This window comes from Pleurodeles waltl, chromosome 3_1 (assembly GCF_031143425.1).
Source record: "Pleurodeles waltl isolate 20211129_DDA chromosome 3_1, aPleWal1.hap1.20221129, whole genome shotgun sequence".
NCBI lineage: Eukaryota > Metazoa > Chordata > Amphibia > Caudata > Salamandridae > Pleurodeles > Pleurodeles waltl.
The window spans coordinates 1,610,768,038-1,610,783,890 of NC_090440.1; the positions used below are offsets into that span (position 1 = coordinate 1,610,768,038).

The 15,853-nt window shown below is 46.2% G+C and overlaps 1 protein-coding gene across 4 annotated transcripts in view; it reads right to left on the reverse strand.

Moving 5' to 3' along the window:
• Nucleotides 1–362: 362 nt before the first annotated feature.
• GALNT3 (polypeptide N-acetylgalactosaminyltransferase 3) overlaps nt 363–15,853 on the reverse strand; it is a 681,517-nt gene continuing 666,026 nt past the window's right edge. For 3 of the 4 annotated variants that reach the window (XM_069225259.1, XM_069225260.1, XM_069225257.1), the window contains one exon: nt 363–1,736. In XM_069225259.1, the coding sequence (XP_069081360.1) occupies nt 1,709–1,736 (28 nt within the window). In that variant the 3' untranslated portion in view covers nt 363–1,708. The remainder of the gene's footprint in view (nt 1,737–15,853) is intronic. The other variant, XM_069225261.1, reaches the window with a different exon arrangement.

The following is a 15,853-nucleotide window of genomic DNA, read 5'->3' on the forward strand; positions in this document are numbered from 1 at the left end:
GGACATAGATGCTTCAAAACATAATAAGCACCTAATGATGAGCAAGGGACACCATACACCCCAGAAGACCAAAACAAACAGTGGTGTTTTGGGGCAGAAACATCCATACACATAGGGGGTGATTCTAACCTCGGCGGGCGGCGGAGGCCGCCCGCCAAAGTTCCCCCACCAAAATACCGCTCCACGGTCGAAAGACCGCTGAGGGTATTTTGGGATTTGCCCTGGGCTGGCGGGCGGCCGCCAAAAGGCCGCCCGCCAGCCCAGGGCAAATCAACCTTCCCACGAGGACGCCGGCTCCGAATGGAGCCGGCGTAGTGGGAAGGTGCGACGGGTGCAGTGGCACCCGTCGCGTATTTCAGTGTCTGCATAGCAGACACTGAAATACTTTGTGGGGCCCTCTTACGGGGGCCCCTGCAGTGCCCATGCCATGGGCATGGGCACTGCAGGGGCCACCAGGGGCCCCGCGGCACCCCCTACCGCCATCCTGTTCCTGGCGGGAGACCCGCCAGGAACAGGATGGCGGGAGGGGGTGTCAGAATCCCCACGCGCTCCGCCGCCATGGAGGATTCTGCAGGGCAGCGGGAAACCGGCGGGAGACCGCCGGTTTCCCGCATCTGACCGCGGCTGAACCGCCGCGGTCAGAATGCCCTGCGGGGCAACGCCGGTCTGTCGGCGGTGCTCCCGCCGACCCTGGCCCCCGGCGGTCAGAGACCGCTGGGGTCAGAATGACCCCCATAATGTTCAAGACTGGATTCCTCCTGCTTGCCCACCACTCTGAAACATAACTCACATCTAAACAATATGAAACACAACTAAATACAATGTCAATAGACTACTTCTGTATTCGACTGGTTAGCCCCCCCAAAATGTAACGGGCATGAAGATTCTGAAATCGCTTCTGGGCCACACAAATAGTGGAAATGCTCTACCTACATTGACATAATACCTTCTGTGGGATGAGATTAACATTACCATAAATGCTAACACATTTGGACCCGGACGAAATCTTTGTGTGTGAAAGAAGGGCAACCACATCCACATGTGTGAAACTTGTCCTCAGATGTGTGAAGAGTGTGAAAAACTCAACAGAACTTAATTGCTGGTTCAGATCAAATGCATAAAAGTGACTGAACAACATAAATATATGCTACTGCATTTTTTAATACAAAACAAAAAATACTGTCTAATTTGTTGCAATTACCAACCTTATACATGTACTTGCAGTGTTTATTTACACTTTTTAATGGAAAGGCACCAGTGAAATTTACCTGAAAACTTCCTGCATTATCTTTTTCTATATCACGCGTTTGTGATGCAAAAACTGCAATGGGTTTTCCATCTTCTCACAGTCCACGTATATTTGCACTTGAATTTCATTCTGCACCATCGTGAAATTCATAGGTGCAAGTCTTATGTTTATTTTCAGTTGTAGAGAAGTAGACACAGTTGAATGTTTCCACAAAATTACAACCAACATCAACATTTTCTTTGGGGAGGATTAAACTTTACAGTCATCTAAAGGAGACAGAGCTCCTGTATCATTTTTGTATACTCAACGCCACAATTTAGCAGACAGCCTCTGCTTTTGGATTTGTAATTGAAAGCAACCAACTCTAATCGCCCGAACTAAAAATCCATTGCTGGAAGACATCTTCTGGATTGCACTCTGCCATAAACGGATTCTCTCCGTTTGCAGTAAGGCACATATTCAATGCTGAATTGAAGATAAGTTGATCCTAAAAAGAAAAATAGAAAGAGGCTTGGTCATAACATGGAGTTAATTAAAAATAAATATATTTCAAGCATATGCATACTGCTTACTTTGTAGCCAAAATCGACTGAGATTTGTTATGACTATAAAAAATTGCAATTCCGCCTCAGAGATTTACTGCAATTAGGGACATAAACCATTTACTAACAAATTGTAATCTGAGAACTTTTTTTCAACCATGCCAACAGTAGCACAGCTGTTAAAAGGTTCCTGACTGATCAAGTGGTAAGTTACTATTGGAAAAGTGAAAAAGACTATAGCAAACAACTTTATATTGCATTAACATGTTCATATGAATAAGCTTTGTCCCAATTTAACAATGCCTCTTCGTTAAGAGGACTCAACTCTGCAAACAGTGGCATCCTTTCAAATGCAGGCAACCATCCAAGGTAGGTGACCAGTGATGTAAATCAAACGCCTGTGCCTAGCTCATGATTATTTTTCATCCAGGTGCCGCTGTACTACTCTGTTCAGGAGACCGTGGAAAGCACTGGCTGCATAAATATGCTACTTTCAAATGGTGTCCAATGCACTACCCTCTGCATTGCGCATATGTCCTTTTAAATATCAATACAAGCGCTTCCAAACAATAAGGAAACATTTTGGCTTTGACATTTTTAGCTAGCGAGAAATCGGATACGAGTGGGTTACTCGATTTAAATAGCAGATTGTGTTTGCTCTCGTGGAGATACATTTAACGAAAAGGGCTATTTTTGTATCACAAAATACTTTTAATAATTGATGCGAATAGCAAAGCTGGCAGGCGGCTACTTTTTAAGAGATATAGGTGATAATGGTCTTCTTTCTTCTGTACATTTTATCATATCCCTTTGCAGGAAATCATACCTGCTCTTCACTCCCCAATTTCCTACTCTATTTCTCCACTTCCTTTTTCCCTCAAGAAAGGCTAGTCTCTTCCATATCTGCCAAGTTTTCAGATTGTTTATATGTGACACTTCCATGGTTTTAGTGTACTTACGAGTGAAATTCAACAACCAAATGTGTGACACTTACTTGCAAATATAACCCAGCAATAAGTGTTCTGAAATACATAAATATCAGAAATTACACCCTTTTGAGCAAGGAAAATCTCTTAAAAGATATTGAAATATTTGTTGCAGAACCCCTGAAATGGAAGGTTATTAATCTACTAGCCCTTTAGAAGTTGATATTAGAAATGGGGTTTCTGGTTGTTAGAGTATGCACCCTGTATGGGCAGGGACCAACACTCTAGTCAGGGTATGCTAGATAACCTGTGCTCACCCTCTGGTAGCTTGGCACAGAGCAGTCAAGCTTATCCACAGAGGCAATGTATTTGTGCAACACATACACACAGTAACACAATGAAAACACTGAAAGAAGACTCCACCCAAGGTTATAAAAATAGATTATAATTTTATGAGTAAAACAAGACCAAAATGAAAAAAATCCAATAAGAAGCGGAGTTATGACTTTTAAGAAAAATAATTCAAAAGTAGTGCTTAGAAGTCAGTTAGAGGTTATTTGAGTTTGCACTAGACCAGGGTAAATCCAAAGTTAAGTCCAACCGCGAAGAAGGGCAGGCCGGCTACAGGACATATGCAGGGCCTGCTGAGAAAGTACCCTGGATGGAGGGTAGCATTAACGAGCATAACAGCCTAAAAAGAGTATTATGGAATTGCCAATGATGGCCTATGAGAGGAGTAGGACTCGCAGTAGTGAAAAATAACTTTGGGAGTTTTTCACTACCAGGACATGTAAAACTTAGTAGTACATTTCCTTACAGGTACTTACATAGCACCCTATAGTAGGGTGCTATGTAAGTAAATGGGACCTAGAATCTACCTTAGGGGTGACATATGTAACAGAAGTGGAGTTTAAGACTTGGCGGGGAGTTTTAAATGCCAAGTTGAAGTGGCAGAGAAGTACAAGTTACTTACCTTTGGTAACAAAATATCTGGTAGAGACATTCTAGTTGCAGATTCCTTACCTTACCCTAGAATTTCCCCCAGGCGTCAGACTGGATACGGCGATTGTTCTTCGAGCAATACCCTTGCGCGTCGGTAGGTGGTGTCGGTCGACTCCGTGGGCGTCGTTGGTGTCGTAGTCACCAGGATGACGTCGGGAGTAGTATATAGATGCTCCCTTCGCGCAGTGACGTCAGTTTCTTTTAACCACTTTCCACGGCAAAGCGTAGAGCCGCTAAGAACACTGAGATTGGTGCGCCAGAGCTAAGGACCTGAAAGGGGAATCCCTGTCCCTAGAAATCAGTTCGCAATTGGGGAGGATGTGTGGGCGGTAAGGAATCTGGAACTAGAATATGTCTCTACCAGATATTTCGTTACCAAAGGTAAGTAACTTGTACATCTGATAGAGACTTCTAGTTGCAGATTCCTTACCTTAGAATAGATACCCAAGCAATGCCATCCTTGGTGGTGGGCTGCGAACCAAGATCATACTAGGAAGTCCTGCAGGACCAAACAACCAAAGTAGCCCGATGGACCTGACTGTCCAGGCAGTAATGTTTAGCAAATGTGTGCAGGGATGCCCACGTAGCTGCCTGGCAGATATCCAGGACAGGAAGTCCGCATGCTAACGCAGTGGAAGCAGCAGTTGCTTGGGTGGAATGAGAACACAAGCCCTCCGCGGTCACTTCTTGGCCAATGCGTAACACATTTTGATGCAAAGAAGCACCCATTGAGGGATGGGACGCTTTTGCAATGCCCTTTTTTTTACACCCACAGACCCAACAAAGAGTTGACCATCCACCCGGAAATCTTTAGTACAATTAAGATAGAACGCCAATGCTCTTTTTGGGTCCAGACGGTGGAGTCTCTCCTCCTCATGGGAAGGATGTGGGGGTGCGTAGAAATTGGACAGGGTGATGGACTGGCCTACATGAAAAGGCGTAACCACCTTAGGAAGGAAGGCAGCCTTAGTGTGCAACACCACTTTGTCAGAGTGCACAGACAAGTATGGAGGTTTAGATGAAAGGGCTTGCAGCTCACTCACCCTGCGAGCAGAGGTGATAGCAACAAGAAAGACAGTTTTGAAGGTGAGGAGCCGCAATGGACAATTATCCATCAGCTCAAAGGGAGTACACATCAAATAAGTTAGGACAAGATTGAGGTCCCACTGAGGCATGATAAATGGAGTGGGAGGAAATAAATAGGTGAGGCCTTTTAGGAATCTACTCACAATAGGAGATTTAAAAAGTGAGGGCTGATCAGGTAACCTAAGGAAGGCCGAAATAGCAGATAAATACCCTTTGAGGGTGCCCAAAGCAAAGCCCTGCTGGGCCAAAGAAAGAATGAACAGAAGAACCTCGGATAAAGGGGCTGAGAGGGGATCAACAGATTTGTTGGTACACCATGCAACAAATTTATCCCAACAACAGGCATATACAGGGAGTGCAGAATTATTAGGCAAATGAGTATTTTGACCACATCATCCTCTTTATGCATGTTGTCTTACTCCAAGCTGTATAGGCTCGAAAGCCTACTACCAATTAAGCATATTAGGTGATGTGCATCTCTGTAATGAGAAGGGGTGTGGTCTAATGACATCAACACCCTATCAGATGTGCATAATTATTAGGCAACTTAACAAAAAACAAATATATACCCATTTCAATTATTTATTATTACCAGTGAAACCAATATAACATCTCAACTTTCACAAATATACATTTCTGACATTCAAAAACAAAACAAAAACAAATCAGTGACCAATATAGCCACCTTTCTTTGCAAGGACACTCAAAAGCCTGCCATCCATGGATTCTGTCAGTGTTTTGATCTGTTCACCATCAACATTGCGTGCAGCAGCAACCACAGCCTCCCAGACACTGTTCAGAGAGGTGTACTGTTTTCCCTCCTTGTACATCTCACATTTGATGATGGACCACAGGTTCTCAATGGGGTTCAGATCAGGTGAACAAGGAGGCCATGTAATTAGATTTCCTTCTTTTATACCCTTTCTTGCCAGCCACGCTGTGGAGTACTTGGACGCGTGTGATGGAGCATTGTCCTGCATGAAAATCATGTTTTTCTTGAAGGATGCAGACTTCTTCCTGTACCACTGCTTGAAGAAGGTGTCTTCCAGGAACTGGCAGTAGGACTGGGAGTTGAGCTTGACTCCATCCTCAACCCGAAAAGGCCCCACAAGCTCATCTTTGATGATACCAGCCCAAACCAGTACTCCACCTCCACCTTGCTGGCGTCTGAGTCGGACTGGAGCTCTCTGCCCTTTACCAATCCAGCCACGGGCCCATCCATCTGGCCCATCAAGACTCACTCTCATTTCATCAGTCCATAAACCTTAGAAAAATCAGTCTTGAGATATTTCTTGGCCCAGTCTTGACGTTTCAGCTTGTGTGTCTTGTTCAGTGGTGGTCGTCTTTCAGCCTTTCTTACCTTGGCCATGTCTCTGAGTATTGCACACCTTGTGCTTTTGGGCACTCCAGTGATGTTGCAGCTCTGAAAAATGGCCAAACTGGTGGCAAGTGGCATCGTGGCAGCTGCACGCTTGACTTTTCTCAGTTCATGGGCAGTTATTTTGCGCCTTGGTTTTTCCACACGCTTCTTGCGACCCTGTTGACTATTTTGAATGAAACGCTTGATTGTTCGATGATCACGCTTCAGAAGCTTTGCAATTTTAAGAGTGCTGCATCCCTCTGCAAGATATCTCACTATTTTTGACTTTTCTGAGCCTGTCAAGTCCTTCTTTTGACCCATTTTGCCAAAGGAAAGGAAGCTGCCTAATAATTATGCACACCTGATATAGGGTGTTGATGTCATTAGACCACACCCCTTCTCATTACAGAGATGCACATCACCTAATATGCTTAATTGGTAGTAGGCTTTCGAGCCTATACAGCTTGGAGTAAGACAACATGCATAAAGAGGATGATGTGGTCAAAATACTCATTTGCCTAATAATTCTGCACTCCCTGTACAGTTTTTGTTGAGGGACGCCTGGCTGCCAAGATAACATCACAGACTTCGGGTGGAAGATCAAAAGTCGTCAACTGTCACCGCTCAATCTCCAGCTATGAAGGCAGAGGTTGGACAGGTTTGGGTGAAAACCGTCCCCTGTTGCTGCAACAGAAGAGCCGCCGGAAGAGGCAGTCTGAGTGGAAGATCGATGGGCATGCTCAATAACTCTGGATACCAGACTCTCCCTGCCCAGTCTGGAGCCACCAGGATGACTTGGGCCTGATCGTTCCTGACCTTCTTGAAACCTCTGGGCAGAAATGGTATAGGTAGAAACGCATAAAGGAGACCGGAGTTCCACTCGAGACGAAAAGTGTCTCTGAGCAAATGCTGCCATGGATACGCCAATGCGCAAAATAGCTGACATTGCGCGTTCTCTGTGGCGGAGAACAGATCTAACCAAGGCTATCCCCACTGCTGAAAGAGACCTTGCGCCACCTCCGGATGGAGATGCCATTCATGATTGGCTGTGCATTGATGGCTGAGTTTGTCCGCTCTGGTGTTGAGAGAACCCGCCAGATGTTGAACCATCAGGGTAATGCCCTGATGTTCCAGCCATGTCCAGAGGCATATGGCAGTAGTATTGTCCGTGAACACCTGCACTACTTTCCATTTGAGAAAAGGAAGAAATGCTTTCAATGCAAGCCAGATCGCCCGGATCTCCACAAGATTGATATGGAGCCCAGACTCCGTCGGAGACCAGAGGCCTCTAATCTCCGCCTTTCCCATGTGGCCACCCTAACCCAGAAGTGACACATCTGTCAGTATAGAGAGATCTGGTTGGGGAGGGGAGAGGGATCTACTGTGGACCCAATACAGATTTGAAAGCCACCACTGCAGGTCTTTCGCAGTCCCCTCCGAGATCTGGACCATGTCGTAGAGATTCCCGTGATGCTGCGCCCACTGGAACTTCAGGTCCCACTGCATAGCCCGCATATGCTATCTGGCATGTGCTACTAGCAGGATGCAGGAGGCCATGAGGCACAGCAGCCTCAGAGTCAGTCTCCCCGAAACCCATGACCGAGGCAGAGAGATCGGAATCATAGCCTGAATGTCTTGGACTCGCTTTTCAGGAGGATAAGTCTGAAAATGCACGGTGTCCAGAACAGCTCCGGCGAAAGGGAGCATCTGAGAGGGCGTCAGGTGTGGCTTCGGCATGTTTATAGTAAACCCCAGCGTGTGCAGGAGATTTACTGTAGTATGAAGGTGAGAGACGACTTTCTGGGATGAGTCTGCCTTCAACAGCCAGTCGTCGAGGTAGGGGAAGACTGACACCCCTAATCTGCGCAGATTAGCCGCATCCACGCCATCACTTTTATGAACACCCGAGGGGCGCTGGTAAGGCCTAAGGGGAGCACGGTAAACTGAAAGTGCTCGTGACCTACCATGAATCGTAGGTAAAGTCTGTGGTCAGGCAGGATGGGAATATGGAAATAAGCATCCTACAAGTCCAACACCACCATCCAGTCTTCTGGGTCCAAGGCAGACAGAACCTGAGCCAAGGTGAGCATTTTTAATTTCTCCTTCTTGAGGAAGTAGTAGAGGGCACGAAGGTCTCGTATAGGATGTAAGCCCTTGTCCTTTTTCAGCACCAGGAAGTAGCGGTAATAACAACCACGACCTACTTCGGGCACAGGGACCTTTTCTATAGCTCCCTTGGCCAAGCGAGCTGCAACTTCCTGGCGGAGAAGTGCCAAATGATCCTCTGGAAGGTGACTGAAGGATGGAGGCATGGCTGGTGGAGCAGATTCGAAAGGGAGGGAATACCCCTTCCTAAATGTCTGCAAAACCGACCTGTCCATAGTGATGGATTCCCAGTGGGGGCAGAGGTGATCTTGGCAGACCTCTGGGACCCTGCCCCAAGCCCACGTGGGACTCCACGTCCCTGGCCATGCAGAGGCTGGACAGCATGGGTGGCACAGTGGCTGGGTGGAGGACACGACAGGGAGCCCCTTCCGTGGCCATGAAAGGGGCGAAAAGTAGACTGTGGGGGTTGAGGGGCAGATGAAAGGCCAAGGGACCGAGCAATAGCCTAGGAATCCTTGAATCTTTCCAAAGCCGAGTCCGCTTTGTCTCCAAAGAGACTGGAGCCATCAAAGGGCATGTCCATGAGTGACTGTTTTACATCCCCAGAAAACCCAGAAGTTCGCAACCAGGCATGGCGTCGTAAGGCCACTGTCATAGCAACCAATCTGCCCAGAGAGTCAGTTGTGTCCAGCCCACAATGGATGGTGAACTTTGCCACATCTCTCCCATCGTTCACAGCTTGGGAGACATTAGCACAGGCCTCCTCCGGTATCTGCGGCAGGACTTGCGCAACCGTATCCCACAAAGAGTGGGTATAGTGGCCCAAAAGGCATGCGGTGTTCACAGACTGCAGCGCAAGACTGGAGGAAGAAAACAACTTTTTATCAAAATGTTCTAGTCTTTTTGATTCCCTGTCCGGGGGTGCGGAAGGGAATGCGCCTGAAGAAGAAGAAGCCTGGATGACAAGACTCTCAGGCGTGGGGTATTGGGACAGGAATTTAGGGTCGTTCGGAGCGGGCCGATGGCAGCGCGCAATAGTCCTATTCACAGGAGCCCCTGTGTTGAGTTTGGACCAGGTACCCAAAAGGACATTGGTGAGGGCTTCATTGAATGGCAAAAGGGGTTCTGAAGCAGAAGCCCCAAGCTGAAGCACCTCTGTCAGGAGGTTAGACCTGACCTCAACTGTAGGAAGCTCGAGGTCAAGGACCTCAGCTGCCCTACTGACCACCATACCATAAGTTGCTTCCTCCGCCATAGCCATGGTAGGAGGAGGCAGCATGCCAGCATCAGGAGCAGTATCCAGACCACTGGCGTCACCTAATTCCGGAGCCCAGTCCACAGAGGGGTCATCCTCGTAGTCATAAGGGTCCAGGGACCCCTCCAATCCTTCCCCAAATTCGTACCCATAGGAAAAAGGGTCCGAATCCGACCTGGGGGGAATAGCCCCCATCGAAGACAAAACGGTTGAAATCATTCAAAAACAGATCAGGGTATCTCTTCTCCGGATCAGCGCGTGGCGCAGAAAGAAAAGAACTGACGTCTCTGCGCGAGGGCGACATCTATATACTACTCCCAAAGTCATAATGGTGACTACGACGCCCGCGGAGTTGACCAACACCACCTACGATGCACAAGGGTATTGCTTGAAGAAAAATCCCTGGATCCAGTCTGATGCCTGGGGGAAATTCTAAGGTAAGGAATCTGCAACTAGAAGTCTATCAGATACTACACACATAGGTCTTGCAGTGGCAGACCTGAGATGTTAAACGGCTACTTAAGTAGATGTCACAATTAATTGATGGAGTGGCGGACTAGTGGCAGCTTAGGAGCGGGCACACTGTTCGAAAGCTAGGTCCTAAGCTTCTTGCAGAATTCAAGAAGTGAGGGGGAGGCTCTAATGATTAGCAGCAGGCCACTCCACACTTTAGGAATGATGTAGGAGAAGACTTGACTGCCGGATCTGGTTGTTCATATACATGGGATTTGTGCAAGTAGGAGGCCAGACAAAGCATCTTGAAGGTTTGTGAAATTAGATGCGATTGTTGAGATATACTGGGCCAGTGTTATGTAGTTCTTTGAAAGCGTGGGTGAGGAGTCTGCAGTGTGCTTGTTTATGAATGGGGAGCCAGTAGAGCTCCTTCAGGTGTGGTGTGATGCAAGTGCAGAGAGAGAGAGGTTGAGGGTGATTTTAGCCACCAAGTTCCCAATGGTCTACATCCTTCTGATGAGGTTTTTGTTCATCCTGGCATTGAGTGTTGCTCCGTAGTCCAGCTAACTTATGTCCAGGGCATGTGTGAAGCTTTAATTGAGAGCAATTTGAAATTCATCCTCAGCATCTTCAGTGTATGGAAGCATTTTGCGTGATGGCATGGAGTTTGGTGGTCAAGTCATGTTCGCTGTTGATGATAAGCCTAAGGTTCTTGGCGTGCGGGTTGTTGCCAGTTCTGTCTCTGCTGCCCACCAGGTGGAGTCCCACAATGATGTGCTCTTTCCGAAGATCACAATTTAAGTCCAGTCAGTGTTTAGCTTTAGTTGGTCTTCATCTAATGGTCAATTTCAGTCATACAGGCATTGAACTTGATCTGGGTACTGGCCATCTTCTCTGTGCGGGAGAGAATGAGTTGCATGTCAGCGCAGGAGAGGATGCTGATATTGTGAGATATGGGCTGGCCAGAGGGACCATGTATGAGTAGAAGAGGGTTGGGATCATGGAGGATCCTTATGGAACTCTGCAAATTAAGTTGCGGGTGTCTGAGGTATACGGTGCCAGGCTGACTGATGGGGTCCTTCCAGCCAGGAAGGAGCACATGCATCAGAGTGCGTGGCCTTGGATTCCAATATCATGCAGGCATTTGATGTGGATAGGGCGGGAGACTGTGTCAAATGTTGCAGAGAGTTCTAGAAGAATAAGGACAGCCGTGTCTCCTCTGTCCAGAGTCATGCAGATTTAATCTGTGCCAGCCATGACAGCAGTTTCCATGCTGTGGTTAAGTCTGAGACCAGACTGAAGGGTGTCGAGGAGTTGGTGCTCATTAAAGTATTCGGTCAGGCGCTTGATGATGTTCTCTAGGACTTCAGTCAAGAATTGTAGCAGGGGGATTGGCCTGTAGTTGGTGAGCATTGAAGGATCCAAAGAGAGTCTGTTCAGCAACTGAAGGACAGTGGTGTCTTCCAAGCACCTGGGAAGGATGTTAGAAACTGGGTTGTTAGTTGACTGAGGTATAAGTCCTGGTCATGCAGCAAACACAATCCTAGTCAGGGTAAGTGTGAGGCAAACCCTAAATAAACCTGTTCTCACTCTCGGGTAGCTTGGCACAGAGCAGGCACGCTTAGCTTTGAGGTAATGTGCAAAGAATGTGTGCAAGACTTCAAACAGTAAAACAGTGAAAGCACCACACAAAAATATTCAACACCAGGTTAGGAAAATAGACCCAAATTTAATAAATAAAGCAAGGCCAAAATGATAAGAATCCAATATGTAGAACTTGAGTTATGACTTTTTAAAGATTAAACTGTTAAATAGTGCTTAGAAGCAAGAAGCGCCAACTGAGGATATCGAGTTGCATCAAACTGGGACACAGTCAAAAGACTAGGCCGCCTGCAATGGATTGCGTTAAGCTACAGGGACCCAATTGGGCCCGCTGAGCCAAAGTACCTCAAATCCTGGTTGCAGAGCATTGCGTCTATTTCGAACCATGCGGTAGAGGTGCTGCATCCATGTTATCCATGCAACAGCAGCAATGCATCAGTTCAGAGATAGGGTGGGAGTTCCAACTTCGTCAATGTCAAGGATCCGGGCACAGGGGCTTATGATGCAAAGACCAGTGTTGAGGATGCATTGTGCAGTCAAGGTCGATGCATTTGTTACAATGAATGCATAGGCTGCGATGTGGAGATTCAGAATGGTCTTCAAGTTCTGTTCCATGCAACAGCTGCGATGCATTGATTCTACTCTCACAGCAGAAGATGTGTCAGTTCTGCTGGAGCAAACATCTTAAGCCAACTTCCAAGGATCCAAGACTAGGGTGGCACCACTTGGCTAGGTAGGATCACAGATGGCAGAGTCCAGGTGCAGAAGCAGAGCAGTTGGAATTTCAGATCAGGAGGCCAGCCAGCAGGCCCTTGGAGTCACTCTGGGTTCAAGTGATACAGGTTTAGTCCTTCTAATCCAGTCAGGGAACAGCAGGCAGCAGGGCAGCACAACAAGGCAGGAGTCCAGCAAACCTGCAGAGTGGAAGTCCTTCAGCAGCTCAGTAGTAGTACTTCCTGGCAGAGTATTCACAAGTCAAGAAGTGTACTGAATTGTTGGTGTCTGATGTAGAGTACTAATACCCAGTTGGGCCCTTTGCAGTGCACAGATGTCCTGCCCTGGCTCCAGACTTGCTACAGGAGGTTATGTAGCCGTTTGTGTGAAGACACAACACCGCAAATTGAGGTGTAAGTGAAGCTGTGGCCAGCTCCTCACTCTCATCCTGCCAGGATGGCTCATCAAGGCCCAACAAGTCATATCTAATCTCTCGTGTGTAGCTGTTCAGGGGGAATAGACAAAGCCCAGCTCTCAGTAACCCCAGACAAGTGATCATAGACAGGCAGCAGGAACCAAATGAATTCCTAAAAGTGGTATTTTCAGAATTGCAATTTAAAATCCGACTTCACCATAAGTTGTGATTTTAAATCGTGATTCCAGAGACACCAAAATCGAATAGCTCACCTTTTCCAGATTGTGAATTACATGTATAAACTGTAGTAAGGTAATCCTGATGTTATCCAATGGGAGAGATAGGCTTTGCTGTAGTGACAAACGACCTTGGGAGTTTTTCACTACCAAGACAGGTAAACTTGAAAGTACATGCCCTGCCTTTTTAATACATTGCACCTTGCCCTGTGGGTTGTCCAGTGCCTACCTTAGGGGTGACATATGTATAAAAAAGGGAAGGGTTGGCCCTGGAAAAAGGATTATTTTGCCAGGACGACATGGCCGTGTAAAACTGCACAAAAGGCTCTGCGATGTCACTACTGATACATGTTTAAAGGGCTACTTAAGAGGGTGGCACAATCAGTGCTGCAGGCCCACAATTAGCATATAATTTACAGGCCCTGTAAATCAAGTGCACTGTACTAGGGACTTATAAATTAATTAAATATGCCAATTGCGGACAAGCCAAGTTTGCCATGTTTAGGGAAGACAGCACAAGCACTTTAGCACTGGTCAGCAGTGGTAAAGTGCACAGAGTCATAAAGCGAGCAAAAACAAGGTCAGAAAAGTGAAGGAGGTACACAAAAAGTTGGAGGGATGACCACCCTAAGAATGAAAGGTCTAACAGTCGTGGAAGAGGTGGAAGCATTCAGAATGGATATGAGCATGTCGCTTTGGAATAGGCGTGGTGGGGGCAGTGGTCTGATGGGAGGATAGACTTCATGGTGGCAGCAGTTTCTCCTGCAGTGATGACAGGCCATATGTTTTGCAAAAGTTCTTTGGATAAGTTTGGGGAGCATTTGGAGATATCTGTAGGGTCGGTTACAGGCTGAAGTTGCTGTAAATGGCGGTGATTTGGTTGCTGAAGAATTTAGATAGATTGTTGCAGTGGTCCTAAAAGGGAGTGATTGAGTTGGAGCTGCTGATTGTTAGGTATCTTTCACAATGGCAAAGATTATTTTGCTTCTGTTGACGTACATTAAAAAATAGTTTGTCAAGTTCTTGTGACCCATTTCTATGAGTTACAAATCAAACTATTATGACCTCAATTGAGAACTCGTAGGTAAACTAGAGTAAATGTGAGAAGCTGAAGAACAAAACAGTTGATATTTTAAGGATCAAGCAGTTATTTGGGGACATAAAATAGTGCACATTCTGAAAATTGCAAGGTTATAAAAAGATAATGGCTGGTATTTCAGGGAAAAATTAATGTATACTTTTAAAAAAACAAGCTAATGTTTAGAGCCAAATGGCTGTGCAAAATACATTTCCAGGTGACAATTGAGTGTTGCACTGAAGAGCAAGTTACCTTCGACAATGTTCTTCCTGGTAAATACGCTCACTAAAGATTACTCACCTTAAGAATACCCCCAATTGCCAGACACGGTGCAGAAGCATTAAATGGCATTTCTCCTGCACTTCAGTAGGTGGTGTGTGTGGCTCTGCTTTAACCCCCTGGACACGACAAACGGAACTGCATATAAGCACCACCCTGTGCCCCTACATCTAATTCTTTCTTGACTATGTATGCATGCTACAATCCAGAGCCCAACAACAATCAGAGATACTAGTGTCTGGGACATTTTCAGATGCCAAAAGAAACTATCCCTTCAAACTGGAGATAGGAGTACAATGAGAAGTTTGCAGCTAGAGAATCCAGCAAATTGGGCTTTACTGAAGCTAAGTAACTTGTTCTTTTGATGGATACTTCAAACAACAGATTTCTCACCTGTAGAATAGATACCATGACAGTACTGCTCCCATGGTGGAGGCGCTGGGGGAATGGCTCAGAACAAAGTCCTACAGGACCAAATAGGTGAAATGACGCATCAGACCTGGCTGTCAGTGTAGTAGAGCTTTGTGAACATGTGAACTGAGGTCCATGTCAACGCCTGACAGATGTTTAAAACTGGCAATCTACGTGACAGTGCAGTGGTAGCAGTCTTGGCTCTGGTGGAATGAACCCTCAGTCCTTCTGGAGGCTAATATTTGGCCAAAATGTTGCAGATCTTAATGCAGAATATTGTCCACCTTGACAAAGTCCTTTTCTGCACCTTTCATTCTCACAGATAATCCTAGAAAAAGTGGACTGTCTACCCAATGGTCTTTGGTACGATTGATGTAAATGGGCTCCAGATGGTAGTCTCCTCCTCTTTTGAAGGGCGAGTCAGAAAACACAACAAACAGCTGTGCATCGACACAAATGAATTACGCAAAGACTTTGACAGGGTGGAGTGGATCTTCCTAAGGCTCATACTTCAAAAAATAGGACTAGGACCCACAGATCACTTTTGCCAAATATTCTGATATGGTTCCCAGGGCTTCTCTGAATGGCTACCTTTCTAGACCCTTTCGACTAATGGGGCACCAGACAGGGCTGCAATCGATCACCACTCATTTTTGCTCTTTTTATTGAGCCATTTGTGCACCTTATATGGCAGAGGGACACAATCACAGGGATTAAATTTGGATCGAGGGAGTTTCGTCTCTCCCTTTATGTAGACAATATGTTTCTGTCCTTGGGCTTTCCAGATACATCAATCCTGGTGGTGGTACCACTGCTCAAGGCCTTTGAGAAAGTTTCAGGCTATAAAATCAATTACGATAAGTCTGGGATTCTTAATTTGACTCTTACACCTGAGGAAGTAGGGAATCTGGATTTGCGCTACATTTTACACAGTCTGTGGCAAGTCGTTTTGCATCTAATTTTCTCAAGTAACTTGAGTCCATCACAAACGACCTTTGTGTTCGAGGTAATCTGATGCTTTCTTTGTTCGGTTCCAAATTCGGTATAATCCACATTTTTGAAACACATTCAATATAAGCTAATTGCCTTCATATAGAAGGGCAAAGCCACAAGACTATCACTGACTCTGATGATCCAAT